Source organism: Salvelinus namaycush, chromosome 38, assembly GCF_016432855.1.
Source record: "Salvelinus namaycush isolate Seneca chromosome 38, SaNama_1.0, whole genome shotgun sequence".
Taxonomy (NCBI): domain Eukaryota; kingdom Metazoa; phylum Chordata; class Actinopteri; order Salmoniformes; family Salmonidae; genus Salvelinus; species Salvelinus namaycush.
The window spans coordinates 5,019,730-5,044,551 of NC_052344.1; the positions used below are offsets into that span (position 1 = coordinate 5,019,730).

Here is a 24,822-nt window from a genome sequence, read left to right on the forward strand (position 1 = left end):
ACTGGCTTTACCTCCCAATCCTTCAGCAGATTCTTGAGCACATCTCTCCCATTCGACAGAGGCCTTTGTTTGTTGCAGTTATTGTTAATGTTATTAATGATAGGTACCTCCATTTCGTCTGCCTGCATCGGTTCGTTCACTCTCTCTGCAGCTCGTGCATTCCGGTAAGGTTCTCGAGCCTGTCAAATTGTAACAGATTTCAGTATTCCAAGTTCAGAAAATCCGTCCCCGTCGATGTGATTGGTTGACTGGACGCCAGAGAGGGCGGGGTTAACTTCTACTGTAAATGGTGACTGGCGGGTTGGTCTTGCCCACGAGTGAATCAGTAGGGTAGAGGATGCGAGTGATCTAATGCGGTCAATGAATTGGTGCTGATGCTGAGCGTTCCATAATGGCACCTACATTAGGAACATTGTCCGTTTCTGTGGATTCAATGAAACATTCGCTATTATAATTTAGTACTGATAGGCTATTCACTTGCATCTATTGCTTGAATGTAACCACACCGTGTTCACACAGCTGTGTAATCCATCTTGATCTGTCAGAATGACTGGATATTGTAATGAAACAGGCAAGGAGCAGGTCTCGAACCCTCGATCTTCTAGCCCGAGGTCCGGCGCGCTATCGACTGTACCGCAGAAGCATGCTCGAGCGGTAGAGTAGATTTCCGCGTTTATAAACGTCGTTACACTACTCCCTCCTTTCAAAGAGCGCGTCCTCGCGCTAGCTTGCGGCTCTACGTTTTACAGGAACGCGCTGACCGGCCAAGCACACGCACTGTCGTGGATGCAAGGTCCGATCACTTCTGACACCAGTGTAATGAAACAGCAGGGGGCAGGTCTTGAACCCTCGACCTTCTAGCCCGAGGTCCGGCGCGCTATCGACTGTGCCGCAAAAGCATGCTCATGCGGCAGAGTCGATTTCCGCGCTTATAAACCCAGGGTCGTTACTATACGTTATCTGTCATATCGTGATATCCTTCACACCTTAGTCAGAGCGGGTATTTCAATCAATCCAAGACCTGAGACAAGACACAAAACTTATGAGTCAATAAAATGATTTCACACCAACCTTGTAACAAAGCAGCTTAAACTAATCAAGAGCTTGATGACTATTTCGTCAAATCAGGTATGTTACTGGTGGGCCAGAACAAAAGCCTGCTCACCCTGTCAGGGCTTCCAGGATCATGATTGAAGAACACTGCTCTAGAGGGAATTTAATATTCCCCCAAAACATTCATCCCTTGAGGCAAGCTGTCACATTGAGTGGTGGTAATGTAGGGATCGATAGACTAGACCTAGACCACTCAACGGTCACTCTCATCCCACCACCGCCACAGTGAATTATTGATTAGTGACTGTAGCAGGAGGCTGCTTGGTGTAGATCGCCTGGCTCACTCTCAGCCCCCGCAACAACCCCTGGCTGAGAAAAGCACTTGACATGATCTGATTGGAGTGTACAGTTTAATGAAAGCGCAAAGGTCATATCTGTTTCACGTACGTGAACTTGACACATGGTGGCTGGTTGGGTGCGAGGGTGTTTATACTGGACGCAGGGATTTATGGATGAAGAACACAGGTCAAAACAAACATGATTATGGTGTGAAACACCTGTGTTCATGTCATTCTGTTAATAAGGCCACCTTAATGGTGTTACTATTTGCTTATTTTTCTTATTTTTTTTCTTATTTCTTACTATTTGCTTTTTTAAATCTGCGTTGTTGGGAAAGAGCTCATAAGTAAGCATTTCACTGTAAAGTCTACACCTTTTTTTATTCGGCGCATGTGACAAATACATTTGATTTCATACGGTTAATATTGGTGGCTGTTATGGACCAAAACAACAGTTTAATAATGAATTCTTTAACTTGCGTTTTTGCCTTTGAGGGACAAATCTTTCACATGAACTGAATGAAATCGGTGTGTGTGTGTGTAGCATGAACGGGATAATAGGCAGTCAGCATCTGATTGTGCGTGTGCCTCAGGGTGTCTGTAGCAGAGTGGGTGCACTCATTAGGTCACTCACTACGACTGAGTGGCGACAACAGCTGCTTTCGACTGCTCGAGACACACCCAGTGTCACCCCCTATCACTGTGTCATGCGGCAACACAGTAATCAATTTAATCTGAACGCAGAGCCCAATTATAAACCCCATGACTGAATAAGTATCCAAACGTATACGAGAGTTCTGAGAACATAATTAAAATGGACACAGAATATATCGCTTGTTGAGTCACTGAATAACCCGTGTTAACGTTAGAAGCATAGCGTGTTCTTTCACAATTTAACTGCAGTCATACGTCTTATAAGCCACATGGCTTGTTAATACGATTGAGGGAACATAATCTAAAGCCATCCTGTAAAACTTGGCCAAACACTGGTACCAGCGCCTAGTGATCAAATCATCCAAGCTGTAGTGAAACGCCCTAGTTCACAATGATAATACTTTGTTTCTAGCACCTCACATAACATCCCCTCTTCCTCGCTCAAGTGGTCATTATTGATGTCCGTCATTCTTTGAACTCCCAGCAGCAGATCAGCCGAAGTCAAGAAATGCCCTCCTCAAGGCCATGGGAAATCAGTTTACACAGGCAGCCCAACACTTTGTCCAATAATTGACAAAAGACCTGATCATTTAAAAGCATTTAGTGGCAAAAGATCAGAATTGGGCTGCCTGTGTAAACGCAGCCATAGATGCCTAATAGGCATTGGTAGCAATCTTTATATCTAAATGTAGGTATATTCAATAAAATACATGAAAATGAATACAAATACAGCACAGACGACAAAGGTTGATACAATATTTTACATTTTTATTCTTTAAGATTACAGACTTATTATTGCTCATCTATCATTATCACTTGCAATATTTAAACATCGTTTCGACAACTTAAAAATTTGAGAAGAATTTTCCATTTGTACTGACTGAGGATTTACAACAATAAATACAAGAGTTGATATGCTGTAATTCCTATACTTTTGAGTTAACCATACAAGATGCTGGCGTTAACCCTGCCCACGTGATGCAGCTATTGGACCGACGAATGTTCTTTCACCCCCGGGCTATGATCCTGAGACAACGGCATCGAAGCAACCATGTCCTAACAACAAATGACCCTAACACACACACGGGTAATGTTCCAAAAGTCAGACATATGGGTAGTATGGATGGTCCCACAGACGGGGTCTCTGACTTGGAAGATGGTTATTATGGAGGCAGGGGGGGGGGGCATAAATGCACAAATGGTAGCTCACGAGTATGACATGAACACAGTGACATTTTAGAATGTAGGATTGGGAGCATATGGGTGTATATTCTCATGGATTTAGTTAATTCTATGCAATGTAGAAATAAATAAAAGCTGGATCCTCCCCGCTGGCTTGTACTATGGGCTTTTGGTTCAGGAGAAAAACTTTGTTAGAATCCCAGCTGTTAAAGTTATCTAAAATGTTGAGGAAATTAAGTCGGACTAATAATCGTACCAGAGGAGTTTGGCCCTCAACAGAAAAACAGGTCAAACTAACGATGACACCAAATCTTGGACATTTATAAAAGGTGACTATTACCTTTTATCATAAATACATAAGAAATTGGAACAACGAGGTAAACTGAAGTCTGAAGTGGTGACATTTTTTTTATTTTTTTTTAAGAACGTGTGAAATGTCGGTCCCCAACTAATTACAAGCATATGTAATGATCCAGTCATCAAGCTATAGCCTCACTGCAGTTAAACACAACTAACCCCTGACAACAGCTATGTGTACCAATTGGTTTCAGAGCTGTAAGTACTATACAGATTTGCTTACTATTGAGGACCCGGCCAAAGAAACAAGTACCAGCCTGGCTGTACATTTTGTATCTCACTGAAATAGTCTGTCACAGCATTCAAAAAAATCATCCAGAACATTTATTACATTTATCATATAACATTTAATTGCTTATCTTTATAATGACAGATGTTTCATTTCAAAAGGTAAGATATTAGATGGGTGGAGGAAAGATAGAAAAATCGACATTTCTACATAAATATCTAAATATATCCCCTTGTAATGATCTCCCATACCTGTCATGCCTCTAATTAAGCAATAAAGCTCCAGGGGGTTTGTGGTATATGGCCAATATATCACTGCTAAGGGCTGTTATGTACGACGCCGTGGTTTATTTGCCATATAGCACAAACCCCGGAGGTGCCTTATTGCTGTTATAAACTGGCTACCAACGTAATTAGAACAGTAAAAATAGATGTTTTGTCATGGTGGTATAAGGTCTAATATACCACGGCTTTCAGCCAATCAGCATTCAGGGCTCGAACTACCCAGTTTATAATTCAGTATAATGCTTTGAAAGGAGAATCTAGCTCCGGACATCGTGGACGTCATAAACTCTGGTTGGCGGAATACTTTTCATATAACTTCAACACTAGCATCATCATGAGAGCAGTTTGGGAGCTGAGGAACACAGTTTATTATTGAGTGACTGTTGGACAGGCAGCTGATTGGTTGAGACCTCACTCTCCCACCTATCGCAGGGAAAGAACCCGGCCCCAAGCCTGTCTCTGTCCAGTTCGATTGAGGGAATAGAACAACCAACGCATTAAAACATACCGAAAAACAAGACAACGAATAAATCTGAATCAAACGATCAAATGAAAGACAGGATATGATTGGACCCAATGACCCCCCCCCCCCCCTTCCACCTCTTCATCTAAGCCCTTTCAATTTATCTTTGAAAACAAAACACAAATCAAGAGTAGGAAAAGACAGACAACAGGACAAGAACCACACGTCCATCACTAAATCTTCAGAGGTCATCGTTCAGATTTTTTTTGTACATTTCAGTTTTTTTGTTTTTCTTCATCAATAGTTTTTCCATCTTTAGTTTTTAAACGAACAATAAAAAGATCTCGTTAATGGAGTTTTTACGTACGACTGACTGACACACAAGTAGCTAAGAGAAAACGAAAATGGTGGAAACTCCAGGAGACGCTTGCTAAGGAGCGCAAAATGGCAGGAGCAGCTCAAAAAGGTTAGAGTTACACTATTCTAGCGTAAATAAATAAACACTGCCAAAGCGCAGGTAAAGCCACGCCCTCCACTCTGAGCAATAAGCACAGAGCTCCTCCTCTCTCCTTTCTTCTGGGTTCTGTACGATTTATGGAGCCTTGGTATTTTCTTCATTTCAGAGTTGGTTTAATACCTTGGGGAGAAAAAAAAAATAGTCAAATCATGTTGTTACAGTTATGTAACATGGGAAGAATGGAACAATCTTGCACTGTGGATATCTCTCTACCAGCATATCTCTCTAGCAGCATAGCAGTCTCACAGTGCCTCTACACCTGCGTTGCTTGCTGTTTGGGGTTTTAGGCTGGGTTTCCGTATAAGCACTTTGTGACATCGGCTGATGTAAAAAGGGCTTTATAAATACATTTGATTGATTCATTGATTTCTCATTATAACTGATATAAATGCAGTGTAACATCACACCTTTGTAATATAACGCCACGAAACATACACACTGAGTAGACAAAACATTAAGAACACCTGCTCTTTCCATGACATATACTGACCAGGTGAAAGTTATGATCCCTTATGGACGCCACTTGTTAAATCCACTTCAATCAGTGTAGATGAAGGGGAGGAGACAGGTTAAAAAGGATGTTTAAGCCTTGTGACAATTGAGACATGGATTGTGTATGTCTGCCATTCAGAGGGTGAATGGGCAAGACAAAAGATTTGAGTGCCATTGAACGGGGTATGGTAGTAGGTGCCAGGCGCACCGGGTGTGTGTCAAGAACTGCAAAGCTGCTGGGTTTGTCACGCTCAACAGTTTCCCGTGTGTATCAAGAATGGCCCATCACCCAAAGGACATCCAGCCAACTTGACACAGCTGTGGGAAGCATTGAGTCAACATGTCCATGTCCCGATGAATTAAGGCTGTTCTGAAGGCAGGGGGGGGGGGGGGGTGCTGCAACTCAATATTAGCAAGGTGTTCATAATGTTTGGTATAGCCAGTGTATGTGACATACTACACTGCTCAAAAAAATAAAGGGAACACTAAAATAACACATCCTAGATCTGAATGAATGAAATATTCTTATTAAATACTTTTTTCTTTACATAGTTGAATGTGCTGACAACAAAATCACACAAAAATTATCAATGGAAATCAAATTTATCAACCCATGGAGGTGTGGATTTGGAGTCACACTCAAAACTAAAGTGGAAAACCACACTACAGGCTGATCCAACTTTGATGTAATGTCCTTAGAACAAGTCAAAATGAGGCTCAGTAGTGTGTGTGGCCTCCACGTGCCTGTATGACCTCCCTACAACGCCTGGGCATGCTCCTGATGAGGTGGCGAATGGTCTCCTGAGGGATCTCCTCCCAGACCTGGACTAAAGCATCCGCCAACTCCTGGACAGTCTGTGGTGCAACGTGGCGTTGGTGGATGGAGCGAGACATGATGTCCCAGATGTGCTCAATTGGATTCAGGTCTGGGGAACGGGCGGGCCAGTCCATAGCATCAATGCCTTCCTCTTGCAGGAACTGCTGACACACTCCAGCCACATGAGGTCTAGCATTGTCTTGCATTAGGAGGAACCCAGGGCCAACCGCACCAGCATATGGTCTCACAAGGGGTCTGAGGATCTCATCTCGGTACCTAATGGCAGTCAGGCTACCTCTGGCGAGCACATGGAGGGCTGTGCGGCCCCCCAAAGAAATGCCACTCCACACCATGACTGACCCACCGCCAAACCGGTCATGCTGGAGGATGTTGCAGGCAGCAGAACGTTCTCCACGGGGTCTCCAGACTCTGTCACGTCTGTCACATGTGCGTGTGAACCTGCTTTCATCTGTGAAGAGCACAGGACGCCAGTGGCGAATTTGCCAATCTTGGTGTTCTCTGGCAAATGCCAAACGTCCTGCACGGTGTTGGGCTGTAAGCACAACCCCCACCTGTGGACGTCGGGCCCTCATACCACCCTCATGGAGTCTGTTTCTGACCGTTTGAGCAGACACATGCACATTTGTGGCCTGCTGGAGGTCATTTTGCAGGGCTCTGGCAGTACTCCTCCTTGCACAAAGGCGGAAGTAGCGGTCCTGCTGCTGGGTTGTTGCCCTCCTACGGCCTCCTCCACGTCTCCTGATGTACTGGCCTGTCTCCTGGTCTCCTCCATGTCTCCTCCATGCTCTGGACACTACGCTGACAGACACAGCAAACCTTCTTGCCACAGCTCGCATTGTGCCATCCTGGATGAGTTGCACTACCTGAGCCACTTGTGTGGGTTGTAGACTCCGTCTCATGCTACCACTAGAGTGAAAGCACCGCCAGCATTCAAAAGTGACCAAAACATCAGCCAGGAAGCATAGGAACTGAGAAGTGGTCTGTGGTCACCACCTGCAGAACCACTCCTTTATTGGGGGTGTCTTGCTAATTGCCTATAATTTCCACCTTTTGTCTATTCCATTAGCACAACAGCATGTGAAATGTATTGTCAATCAGTGTTGCTTCCTAAGTGGACAGTTTGATTTCACAGAAGTGTGATTGACTTGGAGTTACATTGTGTTGTTTAAGTGTTCCCTTTATTTTTTTGAGCAGCGTATATTAGCAGACAATCGAAGCATTCGGGCGTTAATGTTTACCTGTAGTAGTTTGGCTTGAAGGGCCCGTTCTTGTTCAAGCCCAGGTACTTGGCCTGCTCGTCACTCAGCTCTGTGAGGTGGGCATCGAACGTAGGCAGGTGAAGACTGGCCACATACTCATCTGGAATAATACAGAGGAAGGGAGTGGGGGAGCGAGAGAGAGAAAAAAGAGCAAGAGAAAGATAAAGAGAAAGAGTGAGAGCGCTAAGTTACTCTCGCTAGCAGGGACACAGGGCTGTTGGTTATTTACTAATGTATTTGTTTGTGATGAGCACATTGGCGCTGCTTCTCCCGTCTCGGTCTCTCCCTCCCTCCGTCTCTCTCTGTCAGTGATGGTGCAGTGAGCTTAGCAGCAGGCTCTGACAGGCTGACCTATATTGAGCCTCCCTGCCAGTCTGCCTCTCGTCCTCCCTGTTTTTACTCTATAGGCTGGGGGGGGCAGAGACCCGGCTACGCTGTCAGCTGCAGTCACACACACCAACGCATGCAGAGATGTACTCTACTGTGAATGAAGCACACCCAGACACACACACACACACACCCAGACACACCTCTTCTCTCTAAATAGAAAGCATTCTACCATGAATTACATATTTTCCTAGTCCGCGCAATGGCTGTAAATGAATATGACAAATGACTAAACACCACATACACAAACACCCCGTGTTCGTTTCGTATCATGACATAGAACATCTATAACCCAATCCAAGACATGGCTGCAGGGGAAGAGTTCATACTATCTTCATCCCCATCCTGGATATCTAGTGCTTCTCTTTGCTGAGTTGAGTCTTTGTTGTGCATTCTGGCTGATCCCCTTTCAACTCAATGTTTTCTCCTAAAAGGGTTTTGTCAGAGGTTCAGACAGGCGGACGGGTGCTGTCAGGTCACTACCGGCTGCCTCGGCTGAGACCTGAGCGAATAAGGATTAGGGAGTGTGTATGCGCGCGAGACCGAGGACAGAGGAGGGATGAAGGGGTATGTATGTATGTATGTGTGTGTGTGGACATAGAGCACGGTCTCTTACCCATCTTCTTGGGCAGCAGGTAGACATCCTGTTTGTAGCGTCCCTCCGGGGCGTTGTACAGCTCTATCAGAGCCAAGGCCTGAGGTATGAGACAAGACCCGGATGTCAATCCCACACACGTCGGTTACCAATGGCAACCCCACGGTCGCGCTCACGACGCACACGGCCTGGTGCCAGCGGCAGAGCAATGCACGAGACCCGAATCTCTACGATTACTGTACGAAGTGGCGCACACACACAGACACACGCTGATCCACCCCACTAAACGCACACAGGCACACACAGTACCTGGGTTGTGGCGGTGATGGACAGGACAAAGGTGGGGACCGTAGAGCAGCTGAGGTTCAGCAGACGACCCTGAGGACAGATGGAGACACATTGGGTTAACAACCAGTTAACAGCACACAGAATCAGAGATTCTACACCTCCATGTCAATGATAAGATACTGTGTGTGTGTGTGTGTGTGTGTGTTTCACATTGACATCAAATATCAGAAAAAGTGTTGCCGAGTCCAAGGTCAGAATAATAGAAGTTGTCTGGGATGTGGTGCAGACAGACATGTAAACAGAGAGAGAAAAAGGGACTGGTACTGTTCCTGAGCTCAGACTGCTAACGAGGCAGCGTTCACAAAGGAGGAGGAACTGATCTGCATTTACTACCGCTATCATACCCTCCTTAGTGACACAGAAAGCCTGCAACAATGTTCTCGTTTCCCAGAGAGCTGCAACGTGTCGTGTTAGTATGTAGAAATTAAGCTTTGGTGGTGCAGCTTCCGTTTCAACTCCCTGTTCGCTGCGAGTACCAGTAACAGTATAACAGGGCGTACCGTTACTTTATGCAGTATGCACACACTGCCTGGTGGAACTGAGTCAGCCCACACTTCCCTGTTCCGTAGAGAGTGGAGTGCGTCAGCAGAACAGAACACAGACTACAGATGAGCTCTGCGGAACCAAACTAACAAAACAGACACTTCTCTTGGAGAAAGCCTCTCAGATCGAGACAGCAGAGGAGAAGTGAGAGAGTCCAGGAGTGAAGATGGAGAGAATAGAGTCAAAGAGGGAGGAGTGAGAGAGCAAACAAACAGCAGATTAAAGCCTGGAGGAGATCAAACAGACAGGCACACTGAAGCACCTGGCCAGCCTGTCCTTCTACCTGGCTCGCTCTCAGCGGTTTCATTCTGGCAAGAGACTGCTGCACAGACCGACAGAGTGCTTCCCTTTGCTATGAGAGAGGGAGTGCTGTACACACACACAGAGAGAGAGAGAGAGCCTCTCTTTGCTATGTGAGAGAGAGACAGAGAGAGAGAGAGAGAGAGAGAGACAGACAGAGAGACAGAGCCTATGGATCATTTGGATCTATTCTGCCCAGTTATTCAGAAGTTGAGAGGATTTATAGATCTGATCATTGACACGTGTGACTGAGCAGTGATTTGAGGCAGTCGTCATGGAGAGCCTTGTACTAATGTGATGAGGGTGATAATAGATCACCTCAGCCAGCAACACTATCCTCTTGCCGTCGGGCCAGATGACGTGGTCCACCTGTGACCTCACTCTCTCCCAGGTCAGCTCCGGGGTCCGCAGGCTAGCCTGGAGGAGAGGACAACAAATGGACAGGAAACAGTTACCACGCGAACAGCTTCAATATGACAACCAGGGCCTAAAACGAACACCCGCGGGTCGATTTTGGTATTGGTGGGTAAGATGTCCATTTCACCAGCCACGTCGGCGGGTGTCAGGGCCCCACAAGCATTTCACTCCCATTTGCGAATAAAAATGATGTTAGAAGTCTAGTATGAGCTCATGTATAGCTAAACAAATGTTGCAGTGGCTGTTTGCAAAGTATTTCTGTCGTTTTGTTTCATAGCTGGTAGCTAATCACACAAAGAACTACAATTCCTATAATAATATCCCACCTGGCGAAATGTGCAGGAACACCGCCTGGCTGGGGAGCTGTGTGCACGGTGCTGAAGACTCATTTTAGAACCGGTGCAACAAGTATAAAAGGTGGTCTAATTATAATGTTAGCCCTTTTTCGCCCCAATTTCGTGCTTTCCAAATTGGTAGTTACAGTCTTGTCTCATTGCTGCAACTCCCCTACGGACTGGGGAGAGGCGAAGGTCGAGAGCCGTGCGTCCTCCAAAACACAACCCTGCCAAGCCGTGCACTGCTTCTTGACACACTGCTCGCTTAACCCAAAAGCCAGCCGCACCAATGTGTTCGGAGGAAACACCGCCCAGCTGGTCGACTGAGGTCAGCTTGCAGGCGCCCGGCACGCCACAAGGAGTCGCTAGAGCGCGATGGGACAAGGAAATCCCGGCCGGTCAAACCCTCTAACCCAGATGATGCTGAGCCACTCGGGAAGCCAAAGTTGGTCTAATTTACTTGAAAGTATAAAGTGAGAGATTGTCCTTGTGTTTCTTGGCTATTTACATTGTTTTGTTCACAAGCTAGGTTGTTTTTCAATGTTTGAGTTCGCTTCAACTGCTAGCAAAGACATCGGCTACTAGTCAGATTCTCTATAGCACAGGAAAGCTGTCACTGACGACTCCAGAGGCGCAGTACCCTCATTGCCACGGTAACCTCCCGCCCTTAAAGGGGCAGCTGAACATTTTTATCTCATCTGAGATATTTTGGTTAAAAGTGAAATAACATTGAGTGATATACCACTTAATTTCTTACTAGTAATACATGTATTGTTTTGGAAACATTACAAAAAACATGCTCATCCGTTTTGAAAAAATATTTTGTCTGGTAAAAAATCTGAGTGTCTGGTAGATTTTTATATCAAAAAAAGGTGGACCAAAAAGTTAGTTTCAGGCCCTGATGACAACAGTCTCTAAAATGTTTTCATTATGACCCTGGGATGTCACCGTAACAGTGATAACTGACAGGCATAGGCCACAGCAAGCAAGTAACTATGACAACGTCAGGTCAGGGACCATTGTTGTATCACAGCTTCCCCCACAGTGACAATAATGTGACAAGCATTGGTGACAGCAGTGTCTTCCGCCCACACGATCAGTTAAGCTGTCACAGTCACAATAACACACCCACGTACATACAACCCCCCCACCAACATGCACACACGCTCGACTCACCACGTCGATCTCGGTGTTTGAGTGTCCCATGTTACAGACGATACAGCCGTTCTTCATACGGTCCAAGTACTCTCTCACCACCACGTTCTTATTTCCTGGAGGAGAGGGAACGTCGTAAACATACCATCAATATGACCCTCATCATGTTCACTACTGTACACTGAAACGTCAGAGAAATTCACAAGTGGGCAGAGGAGAGCGGTGAACACTACCAATAACTCTTGCTGGGTCGATACATGCCGAATGATGTTTAATTCACTTCAAAAAGGAATTATGTTGCTGTATACGCTACACAAATTATGCTTGGAATAAATCTCCTGTGCTAGATTTAAAAAATATATATATATATTTAAAAAATATATATATAAAAAAAATCTACTCAAAATGCACCATAGAGCTCCACATCCACTCTCCACATAGACCTACTGTATGAATAAGTGTCTAAATTGCATTGTATACCACTAAGTCTGAGTGTGCACGTGCATGTCTTGTGTGCACACTCATGCACATTCGCGTGAGTGATTAAGGTTGTCTGTCCCTTTTCAATTAACGCGGATGAGGACTGCAGCTTGTCAATACACTTCGTGCTTAATTGACTAGGGAGGCATGCAGTTTGTCTCAATGAACTCTTCACTCAATCTGAATGTGGAGCACTAACGGACTGGCTACACGCATGGCTGCCAGGTCGGACTGATTGAGACGACTTCTGTAATGTCTACACCAGTGGTCACCAACCACCATATTTTAAATTTAAAATATGACTTCAAAATGTAAGCCTACGCAACATTAACCAATTAAAAACAGTTCTGTAGTAATGAGGTCTGTGGAGTAGGTTATAGGCCGAATATATTATCACCGCATATTGGCAAATCGTGAATTGCCCTGCCAATGCGGTTCTTCTCAGACCATTTTGAAATGATATTTACAAATTGTAGGTGCATGGCCACACTGGTAATAGATCATTTGTTATACTAGTTAGGAACAGAACTGGACTGATGGCCTGCGTGCATCTGATGGTCAGTCTGAGGGGAGGGAGCAGCGGTGAGGCTGCCTCTCACCCGATTCCCCATCCCTCCTCTTTCCCTCCTCTGAGAAAAGGGGACAGCCGACGATGCAACTCAAGTCGCACTGCATCGTGCACCAATTCATGTTGTTACTCCTATGACCAGAGAAAGTGAAATATTCCTCCATATTAAAAAGAGTCACAAGCCGCTAATAACAACAACGCAAGCTTATCGGAACACTTTGCTACTCGTTTATTAAAGCTGCAGTGCTGGTTGTATCGTGAGTGGAAGTAGGAAGAACGTAAACTTTTATAATCCATAAAATGGGCAAAGTGTTGACAGGGTTGAATAACATCTTAAAACATACAGCTCTTTGCTGTATTCGTTGAGTCGCTCTCCAGTCATGGTTGAAACGTTTCGAAAGGCTTCTTTTTACAGTCTATGGCTCCAGGAAACTGCACAGATAAGGTGATCTGAGCCATCTGATTGCACCTATAGGCCTACCGCTGGCTATTTGATTTGCTCTCTGGGCCTGCCGGGTAGGCAGAGTTCTACTTTCAGACACATGAAATGGTTCAGAATGGGAACAATTTTACCTTCCCGGCACTAGGTCTGCTGAATCAAATGCACCTACCACCAACAGCTCAAAATGAAAAATAGGAACGCTAGGAGTTTTTTTACAGAAATGTTTGGTGACTAGGAATGCCTTGGAGATGGCGATGGACCGGTTGTTTTTTTACCCCTTTTTTCTCCCCAATTTCGTGGTATCCAATTGGTAGTAGTTACAGTCTTGTCTCATCGCTGGCTGCAACTCCCGTACGGACTCGGGAGAGGCAAAGGTCGAGAGCCATGCGTCCTCCGAAACACAACCCAACCAAGCCGCACTGCTTCTTGACACAGCGCACATCCATCCCGGAAGCCAGCCGCACCAATGTGTCGGAGAAAACACTGTACACCTGGCGACCTGGTCAGCGTGCACTGCGCACGGCCCGCCACAGGAGTCGCTAGTGCGCGATGAGACAAGGATATCCCTGCCGGCCAAACCCTCCCTAACCCGGACGACGCTGGGCCAATTGTACGCCGCCCCATGGGACTCCCGGTCGCGGCCGGCTGCGAGAGAGCCTGGGCTCGAACCCAGAATCTCTGGTGGCACAGCTACTTAGACCACTGCGCCACCCGGGAGGCCATGATGGACCGGTTGTTGATCACTGGTCAATACCCTACTACCTAGTCACCCTCTAGGCTGCTGGGTGTGTGTGTGTGTGTGTGTGTGTGTGTGTGTGTGTGTGTGTGTGTGTGTGTGTGTGTGTGTGTGTGTGTGTGTGTGTGTGTGTGTGTGTGTGAGAATAGAGTGGCGCAGGCTGAATCAGTCGAGCGGTAAAGCAGTAGGGAGAAGGTGGTTATTGTTGCTATGCCCATGCTGGAAAGGATGGGAGTATAGTGGTTCTCAACCACAAATGCGATTTTACAAAAAAAAATCGAAACCCTAACCCTGACTTAAATGCCAAACAGCTCAGGTACTTGCACCTGGTTGGTAATTTTGACACCGTTTCCACTTATCTGTTCTAACGTGGCCATCTAGTGCTGACTGAGGGGACAAGGGAGAGGTGTTCACCTGTGCAGGTGATGACAATGTCCACTTGTCTGATCACTTCATTCAGCTTCACCAGTCTGAAGCCATCCATGCTGAACAGGGACGGGAAACAAACGCGTTACTTCCTCGTTCACCCTGCTGACATTGGCCGATCAGTTCATGTGCCAGGCTCTGATTGGCTGAACTTACCAGGCCTGCAAGGCACAGATGGGGTCGATCTCAGTGACGTAGACGATGGAGCCCATGGCCTTGAGAGCAGCACAGCAGCCCTTCCCCACCTATGGATACACAAATAAAAAACACACATGGGTATAGGACTGATGGAGGCTCTACTATAGACTTGGAAGGTAAATAGTTTCCTCTGGTGGTCCATTTTGATATAATAAGGTGTTCAGATCGCCAGCAGCATCCCATCCTGCATCCCACTGCCGGCTTTCCTCTGAAGCTAAGCAGGATTGGTCCTGGTCGGTCCCTGGATGGGAGACCAGATGCTGCCGGAAGTGGTGCTGAAGGGCCAGTAGAATGCATTGGGGACATTTCCCTGTGTAGGGACCCGTCTTCCGGATGGGCCGTTAAACAGGCGTCCTGACTCTCTGTGGTCACTAAACATCCCATGGCACTTATCATAAGAGTACGGGTGTTAACCGTGGTGTCCTGGATAAAATTCTCAATCTGGCCCTCATACCATCACGGCCACCTAATCATCCCCAGCTTCCGTTTGGCTCATTCATCCCACCCTCCTCTCCCCTGTAACTATTTCCCAGGTCGTTGCTGTAAATGAGAACGTGTTCTCAGTCAACGTACCTGGTAAAATAAGGGTTCAAAAATGACAAGTGTACCATATACAGTAGGGCTGGGAATTGCCAGGGACCTCATGATACAACGTTAACACGATACGTAGGTGCCGATTCTATACGTATTACGATTTGATGTTCCAAACATATTGCTCCCCAAATGTCTGCTGCAGAGAGACGAGAGAGCATGAGAAAGCTAGTTTTGATCAGTCAGGGTAATAAACGTGCTGAAAACACGTTGGCTCCATTAAAAAAGGAGAAAAACAGCAGAGATTTGGTGCAGGTACAGCTAATGCTACCTGCAGTAGCAAAAACATTATTGTATTATTATTTTAGCGATACTTGGGAGTCAAATATCAATATAATATCGTCCACAAATAATATAGCGATATGCAACTATAGATGTCCCCCCCCCCCCCCCCATCACTAATTCACAGTAGGTAAGACAGACTTACCTCTCCATATCCACACACCACCACCTGCTTGCCCCCAAACATTACATCAGTGGTCCTCTTCAGACTGGAGGGAGAGCGAAGAAACACAAATCACGAGCACTTAGCATGACAAATGTTTAAATCACCCCACAACAACGAAGCAATCTTCCTCGGTCTTTCTGCTTTGAACCGGGCATGCCGGAGTTGTCCTACCCGTCCAGGATGGATTCCCTGCAGCAGTAGAGGTTGTCAAACTTCTGCTTGGTCACAGAGTCGTTGACATTCATGGCCGGGACACACAGCTTTCCCGCCTTGGACAGCTGGTACAACCTACACAGAGAGCAGCAAAAAGAGGCGGGGGGCATCATTATAAAGCAGTAAAACCTGACATTACCCATTATGGCCACTAGATGGAGACATGGCCATAGAAGATAGACCACCCACTTCGAAACAAACCCCTGACAAGGGGAAGCTTACTGGCAAAAATACTGGTTTTCTCAGTCTAGACAATGAGTCAACATATAATGAAGTTGCGTGTGAGCAGTGATCCACCCACCGGTGTACTCCAGTGACGCTCTCCTCCACGATTCCCTTGATCTTCTTAAACATGCTGGGGTATTTCTTATAGATCCAGTGGGTCAGGTCTCCGCCGTCATCCAGGATCTGGAACGGGACACACAACGCGCGTCTTTCTGACTGATCGGGATAAAGGACGACGCCACTCACACCGCAACAAAGTCCGCTACTGAGAGATGGCGTTTGACGGGGGGACAGACACGTACCATGTTGGGCTGCCAGCCCTCCAGGTTGACGCAGCGGTCGATGCACCACCAGAAGTCGTCCTCCGACTCGCCCTTCCACGCGAACACAGAGAACCCTGAGAGAGATATGATGGGCACTGAGAGAGCCAGCGGTCGTGAAAAGAGAAAGACGCTCAAATGAAGCGGCCCGGTTCACACTCACCTCCCTCGGCCAGAGCCGCTGCCACCTCATTCTGAGTGGAGTAGATGTTACAGGCAGCCCACCTGCACTGAGCCCCCAGGGCAGTCAGCGTCTCCATCAACACCTGCGCGACACACACAGACCAGACCGCGCGCTCAGTTAAGGACACAGACAACGGAGACGTTCGTGTTCAAAGCAAAGTCCTGCCGCTGAAAGAAGTGTAAAGCTGGCTTAAGACTAGTAACAGTCAGTATGAATGAATCTGTGAGTCGTGGTTTTCTGAGCAGAAGCGGCAGATTCACAGTGGACTGAGCGGTGGATGGTGGTGTGTGTGTGTGTGTGTGTAACTCACGGCTGTCTGAGCTGTGATGTGGGTGCAGCCCACTACTTTGGCTCCAGCCAGAGGCTTCTCTCCCTGGGCTCTCTTCCTCAGGGCCATGAGGGCTGGCATCTCTGTGAGGAGACAACGCAACCGACAAGTTATTTTAGACCCAACGTTACAACAACATTACTACAAAACCCATCGGTCCCGTTTCAAAACTTCAAGGCATCCTTCTCCGTATAATCTTTAAATATGTCAAATAAAAATCTTTATCAAAAAATGTAATTCAAGTGGTTAAACGTGGGTAAATCAAAGTTAGCTGGCCAACGTGCTTTGGGAACCCTCCCAGACGGTGGAATCTTTCCCCTCTGGCTTCTGTTGCCCTGTCACCTAGACGTACAGAGCTCGGGCCGTGTGTGATACGGCCTACCGAGCCAGGGCTGAGAGGTCAGCTGTATAGCGACTTATAAAAGTTCAAAGTGTTGTAGCCCGCAGTACAGACTGCGTTAGGGCTATCTGGGGTCAGCTGTACAGACAGAGTCGGAGCTATGCAGCTCTGGCTATGGTCTGTCTGTAGTAACATAATTGGGAGCTACGCGGGGTCAGCTGTACAGACAGCGCTGGGGTTGTGTGTTGAGTAGTAGACAAGGCAATGTATGATACGCAGTACAGACACATGGGACTGTGAGTGGTCAGTGGTGCAGTACAGACACGTGGGACTGTGAGTGGTCAGTGGTGTGTCCTGTTGGGTTTCAGCAGAGGATGGAGTGTCCCATCACGGTGTGCTCGATTGGGTATTAGTGGGAGAGGCAGGCACCCCCCCCCCCTGCTGTTTATCTCACAGGCTGGGAACATACGGCCACTGAGCACACAGCCCTGGAGGAGATGGGCTGTCAGCATGGCACACACACATCCAACACAATCACACCATCAGAGAATCAGTCTCTCTCGCTCGGTCTCTCACACACTTGTATGCACACACCTCGTCCCTAGCCCTAGCCCACCTTGCTCCGCGATCTCGATCTCCCTGCGTCCGAAGTCGGCCTGCTTGATGTTCTTGATGCAGAAGTCTCCGTTGCCCTTGGAGTTCTTCTGCTGCTTGTCCCGAGGAGAGGTCTCGTCGTCAGAGCTGTCCGTGTACGACGCAGCTGAAAGAGAGAGCAGGGCAGAGAGAGGAGTCAGAGGACAGGACACGCGCGCGCGCAACAACACGTCTACGCACACTCAACAGCAGCACACGAGCTGCACGCACACCCACATATTATACTGCACATTCACCATGTCCTCAGGATATAGACGTTAAACTAAAAACACACGTGACAGGACCACACACTAGGCCACAATCTACTCTGACGTCCAAAACAACTACATAGCTCACATTATGAGCTATATCTCGGGACTGAGCCCCAGGGCAGAATACACCTGCTCAGCATGGGCGTCTACATACTAGGTTCGGTTTGATCCTAGTAGAACTTGGCTAGGTGAAGTGAACATCTGTGCCTCGCATTACTCCCTTAAAAAGACCTTGGCTTGAAAAACAAGAAAAAAAGCGGCAATGGTACTGTTTGTCCATCTTGAGACGCCATAGCCAGTGTACACTTCCTCAAAATAGTCTGAATTCGTTTAAGATAATTCAAGACATCTGTCGTTCAATTTGACGTTTTTGCCGAGGAGATCTTAGTCACGCAGGTTGACATTAACCTTTGGTTAGATGCAGTATTTCTCAAGTGAAAAAATGTGCATGAAAACGAGTCGTATCTCGTTCGAATGACAACAAACACTCAATTGAAGAATCCCTGCGGTCGACCAATCACCGACGTCGTGCGCTCGAACAAACGAAAAGAAGAAGAAAAAAAAACTATGCTGAAGACCAATACAAAACAAAATGTCATCATAATATATCTACGAACTGTTTCGGGTTTGGGAAGCATGCGGACGCCTTAAGTCGAATTACAGCTCTCCCGCAGTGTGTGTGCGCTCAAGCCCCAGGGCTGGGACAATGAGGCTGGGACAATGAGCACGTGAGAGAGGGAGAGAGAAAGAGAGGGGGGGGGGGGGGGGGGACAGTAGGGACTCTGACTCTGTTCACTCTTTCTTTCTGTGGGAATAATTACAGCAACCACAGAGCTGAGGGTTACAGTACAGGGGGTCAGGAAAGAGAGGGAGAGAGGAAGAGAAAGGGTTGAGAGTGGGGGGGACAGAATGCAATGAGGTACAGTGAGAGGACAAAGAAGAAAGGAGGGAGAGAGGACTTTTGAGGCATTTGGGCGAAGCGGCCCGTGAGTGTCTGTGCGTGACATTCAAAAAGACGAGGGACAGCCAGGTAGGCTGAGTGACATCTCTTCACAAGTGGCAGAATGAGAGGCCAGAGTCACACCAGGGACGTGGCATTTCACACTTCTCTCCTGACAAACATGTCTCCCTACCAGATTAACTCTGGTTGTAAAGCAAGGGTCACACCCTTTTTATGACACGCAGGGCTGACAGGCCCCTCCTCGTCCTACTACAGAGCCATTCCCAACGCTTCAGTGGAAATGTCACCTCTCCTCTCCTCTCTCCTTTTTTTCTCCCTCTCTCTTGAAAAGGGGCCTCTAGGAGCCCTGGGAACAACCAGGAGTGTGACAACCAGGTGACCAGGACTACTAGTATAGTGGGAACGTTGCCTCTCCTCTACCTTTCTCTCACCCTTTGACTTTCTCTCCCCCCCCCTCTTGTATGGACCCCAACCTTATTTTTTTTAAATTTACACTGGCCTGCCTGCCTGAAGAAAAAAAATACTGATCTCAAAATTTCACAAGGACATTGGTGTGTGTGTGTCTGCAAGTTATTATTCACTGGAACACAGCGTTAGAAACTAGAGAGAACACTAGCGGCTCTCTGTGGCCTGTATCGTCTCATCTTAATCCAGTTACACGTTACGGAGAACAGTCCTGCTCCCCACGTGTCTGGGAATAGACTCTTACCGTGTGATACTGGACCCTGTACCTGGGCTGTGATTCGAGTTAGGCACAGGGGGTATCGGGGGGCTCGTGAGTGTGTCAGGTGTGTGTGTGTGTATATTCTCGGTACCTGAGCCGTAGCTGTCTGTGGAGGACTGGGAGATGGATCGGGACAGAGAGCGGCGGCCGATTTTGGTGGGACGTTTGTTGAACTCTTGTTTCTGGTCCGCAAACTGGATCTGCTGGCAGAGAGGGAGGAATGAGACCACAACGCCCACACAGGCACCAATGTCCAACCTCCAACACCCAGTCCAAAACAAAAACTCCTTCCCTGATAAGACTTTTTCCCTTGTTGGGCCCCTTGTACATCTTAAAGGAAGTATCAGATGGGTATATCCTAAGCAATGAGATAACCGTAGCACTCAAGGCTATGCAGAGTTTCCACATCAGGTTCTGTAAGATCTATAAAGGGGTGTGGGGGCATCAAGTGTCCATGGGTTAGGGGCTAGTGATTGATTTAGCACAACAGTTCATCCCTAAGGTGAAATGAGCCTAGTCAGCTCACCACGAGACTCTATTTACAGTGAACAACCACTGGTTAAAAATCGCAGATTTATCTGCAGTAGCATTATGTAAGACCTACATGGCCAGAGCCAGGGAGGGAGCTTTGGTTAGGATGGAATACGCTGCTGGTAATATTGATGGATTACTTACTGGTGCCATATAACAGGCAACAAGGACACAACTTAAATGGAAAAATCGAATAAAATGATGTGACCGTGATAAAAACGGGATGTAAAAAAAGGTATGAATCTCCGTGGCGTAGAGCGGTATTATTGAATGATTATTTAACGCTGTACAAATGTTCAAAATCACTACAAATATGATCCCGGGACATTTCAAGATAAAAATAGCCGTTTTGCAGCACCAAAATAATTGAAAATCTTAACTACATTAACAGAAAAATAATTCTTTAATCCTATCCGGTTTTCCAACCACCTGGACTACACTGCAATGCGTGCAAACACTCAGCTTCTCATTCCAGAGTGCAAAGCAAAGCGTAAACAGTCGAATGAGTGTGTGCACGCACAAAACGCTGACACAGGACACAGTCACGCCGAAATAAGCCCACGGAGTGTCTGACGCACGTCCAGAGAACGAGACACGTCTGTTCACCTCTCTATACAGGAACTACGGCGTGACTACTGGAAGAGAGAGAGGGAGTGGGAGTGACTCATGGTTGTGCAATCTGAATTTCACACCACCAACCAGACAGATTGATTCTGAGTCACGGGGTAGACAAAGGTCTTGCACACTCACGATAGAGAGTCATTTTTTTCTTCTTCAAAGTATCCACTTGGTTCCCTCATCATGGATTCCTTCCCCTTCACTCAGAGGGAGAAGCATGGCTGGTGGTAATGCTTTTTAATTGGATCCCCATTAGCTGTTGCAGAAGCAGCAGATACTCTTCCTGGGTCCACACGTGGCATTTATTCCACTCTCATTACAACCATGCAGGGTACTGACCCAATGTATATACACAGTCCTCAAACATCTCTCTCTCTCTCCTTCTCCCTTACACACCCACAATACAGTGCTCGGACACAAGTCTGCGTCTGCCAACCAAATAAATGCAGAACGAGTGGGAAAAGTCACCGGCAATGAGGCCCAAGACAATGAGATCCACAAATGCCTGTACACATACATACGTAGATTGAATTTCATTCAGCTTCTACCGAAGCTTGTCAAGTCCCAGCCTAATCCATCCTCCTCCTCCCGTCTTACCTTTCTCCTACTGGGTTCACCTCCACTGTCTTCATCCTTCTTCTTCGACAACATGACTCGGTGTACTGCTGTGAGGTGAGAAACTGTGTTTGGACTAGAGGGGGTGGGTCTGGAAAACGAGCAGTTGTGGGCCTGGTCCATTTATACCCTCTCTTTACCCATGCGGCTTTACCCCCCCGATCCAGCCCTAACTGGTCCGGACTGTCACCCATGTGCTGTGCCTCAGAAACAATGCAGAATTGTTCCCCACTTTTGTTTTTCCTCTCCTCTCTCTACTTGTTTAATTGTTAATTGTTCACAGGCTGGATTGGATTGGGGATTCTTTATCACGGCCAACAACTCTGTGACCCTGAATGGCTCTTGGCTGGGGGACTATTGAGGTCATCCATAGTAGACCGGTGGACCCAGGGAGAAATGGTAGGAAGGAGGATTGCAGAGCTGTATTTTGGAGGCGGTGTTACCTCAGAATCAGGGGGATCAGGACAGTGGGTTCTGCCAAGGAGAGACCCTGGGCTGCCACCACTGGGACAGACAATAGAGACGTTGTGTAAGTGATTAGGCCCATTCTGTTTGTGTGAGACCAAGGCTGCTGAACTAGAAAATATTGTAGACTAGAAGAAATAGACGCACAGGATCTCTATGGTGGCAGTTTACAACAACCAACGCCCACTTGCCTAGCAGTGAGAGATCACAATAACAAAGGTTTGGCTTCATTTCTTACAAAATATTTTAATCTGTTACATGTTTTAATCAAAGTTCAAACCAAAAGGTCAACGAGGGGCATCAGGGAACTGATTTCAAACTTGGCCATCCGACTTGGTCCTAACGCCGGATCGTCATGCTGGTCCCGTGTGGCTCAGTTGGTAGAGCATGGCGCTTGCAACGCCAGGGTTGTGGGTTCAATTCCCAGGGGGGGACCAGGATGAATATGTATGAACTTTCCAATTTGTAAGTCGCTCTGGATAAGTCTGCTAAATGACTTAAATGTAAATGTAATGTAAATGTGACGGACACGGACTGCTTGGACATGTGCCTCCTGACCTTATGAGTGTCCGGAGCAAACTTCTCTGCGACAGCCGACACACACGACCATGGCATCTGGGTCTAAGAGGTTTCATAGGGCAGGAGGAGAGGACCCAGGGTCAGTAAACAAGGCATTGATCCAACAGTCTTAATCAAGGCTTTAGCCCTGTGCGATCAGACACACTGGCTGACTGATGACACATTCCAGGAGAGTAACTAACTGTGTTGGTTATCAATAGGAGATAGAATGCCAAGAACGAAGAACGCGGCAATTGATCATTTCCATTTCGTAATATGGTGTTAGACAAGGTCAGCACCAGAATAAAAAGGGAGGCTGACATGCATGATCACTGTTCGTACATTCAATGAATGCATGAGCAACCACAGGATTATGAATGAGTTCCATTCAGAATGCTGACGTCCATCCACCACAACATTGAGAATGTTGTTATTGCAGAGGACGTGAACGGATGTTACGCTCCGCAAATCAACTCGTTTCCTCAAATGCCCATATGTCGCTCTAAAAGCCTATTCACGCTTGATCCGAAAATTTGGTTGGCGGCTTCGTACGGAGGGTGTGATGTAATTGCGGAGCCTCCGGACGCACGCAGAGGCCAAATCAATCTCCGTACCGCGTCGCCGCCCGCCTCTCAAAATGTTGGAACAACGCGGAGGCCTTCGTATAGCTCCGCATTGACATGATTGGTTGGCGGTAGGTGGGGGCGGTACGCCCTGTGTGAACACAAACTCACTTCCTTGACAACTACCTCCACAATAGCTCTGCTCTGCTCAACTAAGCACGAGAAGTATGAACGCCCTGACGTCTGCGGAGGCTGCGTCGCAGTAAATGTTGTATGGCCACTTCAGATGACGGCTTGACCACGCAGAGCCATTAAAAGGCAGGCCTGCGTGCACAGTGCTCACAGCTGCATGCATAGCATTAGCTAACATGTGAGTGAGAGATGATGGTTATGCAAGAAAGACAGGGAGGGAGAACCACAGATTTCTAGCAGGGTACAGGGTAAACTGCCTGCCCTATAGCAGCATTCTGGCCCGGCACTAGGATTACCTAACCTGGTTAAACCAGACTGAACGCTGTGCCCACCATTGTAGTGAACAGGGGAACGCAGGGAAAACAGTTTGGATGCCAGGCTAAGGATTATCAGCAAAGCATGATGAATGAGCTACCGTTCTAGAAAACTGGTTAGCCTACATTTCCTGCCGAACAGTAACACACACGGATCACAGAGCAGAGGGAGGAGATGTTTAAACAGATTACAGGAAAATATTATTGACCGTAGTCAGGAAGACCATTCATCTTGATCACCGACAAGAGAGCAAACGTGTGGATCTCTATCCAATGCGGCTAAGGCAATGCCTCATAGTCAGGCCTAATTGTCCACATTAGTGCATGAAATGAATACATCGGATTCATCCTTTTCTATACCACCAGTAATGACTGAAGCGGGATTGGGCTGGGCCAATCCCGCATCCGGGGTGAGACAGGACAGAGATCAAAGCCTTGTGGCGCACCACCAATGCTGCATAGTAGTGAATACTAGCCTTCTCTCTCCCTGCATCCTACTGCAGTCTGCATTAACGGTATTAACCTTGCCGCACTGCACAGCACCCCAGCACATAATATAGACATTATTATGCATGTTCAGTGATTGCGAGGCTAATGAGATGTAAATAATAGATGCTAACCCAACACACTGTCACCTCTCAATGGAGCTAGGCATGGCTAGTTGACTGTAGCCTAGAGAGGAACCAGGTCAATGTTGGCCAGCCAGCCAGGCAGAATCACAGGCAAACCCATGGCCCAAACGACCATCCCGTGCCACATTTACAGTGTCTGGGGAGGATAGGTGCCCCTCAGCCCAGACAGAGGCATTTGCAGTGGCAAGGTCGCGTCACCAGGTGGCAGTGTATTCGCTTGGCAAGGCGGGCTTTTGGTAGTTGTGTAACATGACTGACTGGCCAAGACCACCAAAGGTGAGGTCTCATTATGCAATAAGGCCCGGGGAAGTGTGCTATATGGCTATGGGCTGTTCTTATGCATGAAGCAACGCGGAGTGCCTGGATACAGCCCTTAGCCGGGGTATATTGGCCATATACGTTAAACCCCCAAGGTGCCTTATTGCTATTATAAACTGGTTACCAACGTAATTAGAACAGTAAAAATACATGTTTTCATACCCATGGTATACGGTCTGAT

General features: G+C 47.1%; 1 protein-coding gene across 2 annotated transcripts in view; it reads right to left on the reverse strand.

Moving 5' to 3' along the window:
* Nucleotides 1–3,612: 3,612 nt before the first annotated feature.
* Nucleotides 3,613–24,822, reverse strand: part of LOC120031887 (putative adenosylhomocysteinase 3) — a 43,642-nt gene continuing 22,432 nt past the window's right edge. The window contains exons 2-17 of one of the 2 annotated variants that reach the window (XM_038977697.1): nt 19,927–20,035; nt 17,862–18,005; nt 16,888–16,988; nt 16,557–16,659; nt 16,376–16,470; nt 16,150–16,256; nt 15,807–15,923; nt 15,615–15,678; nt 14,555–14,643; nt 14,387–14,457; nt 11,768–11,862; nt 10,158–10,256; nt 8,958–9,026; nt 8,670–8,748; nt 7,646–7,766; nt 3,613–5,197 (exon numbers count right to left, since the gene is read on the reverse strand). In XM_038977697.1, coding sequence (XP_038833625.1) covers nt 5,191–5,197; nt 7,646–7,766; nt 8,670–8,748; nt 8,958–9,026; nt 10,158–10,256; nt 11,768–11,862; nt 14,387–14,457; nt 14,555–14,643; nt 15,615–15,678; nt 15,807–15,923; nt 16,150–16,256; nt 16,376–16,470; nt 16,557–16,659; nt 16,888–16,988; nt 17,862–18,005; nt 19,927–20,035 — 1,470 coding nt within the window. In that variant the 3' untranslated portion in view covers nt 3,613–5,190. Of the gene's footprint in view, nt 5,198–7,641; nt 7,767–8,669; nt 8,749–8,957; nt 9,027–10,157; nt 10,257–11,767; nt 11,863–14,386; nt 14,458–14,554; nt 14,644–15,614; nt 15,679–15,806; nt 15,924–16,149; nt 16,257–16,375; nt 16,471–16,556; nt 16,660–16,887; nt 16,989–17,861; nt 18,006–19,926; nt 20,036–24,822 lie in introns of those variants that run through there. The other variant, XM_038977698.1, reaches the window with a different exon arrangement.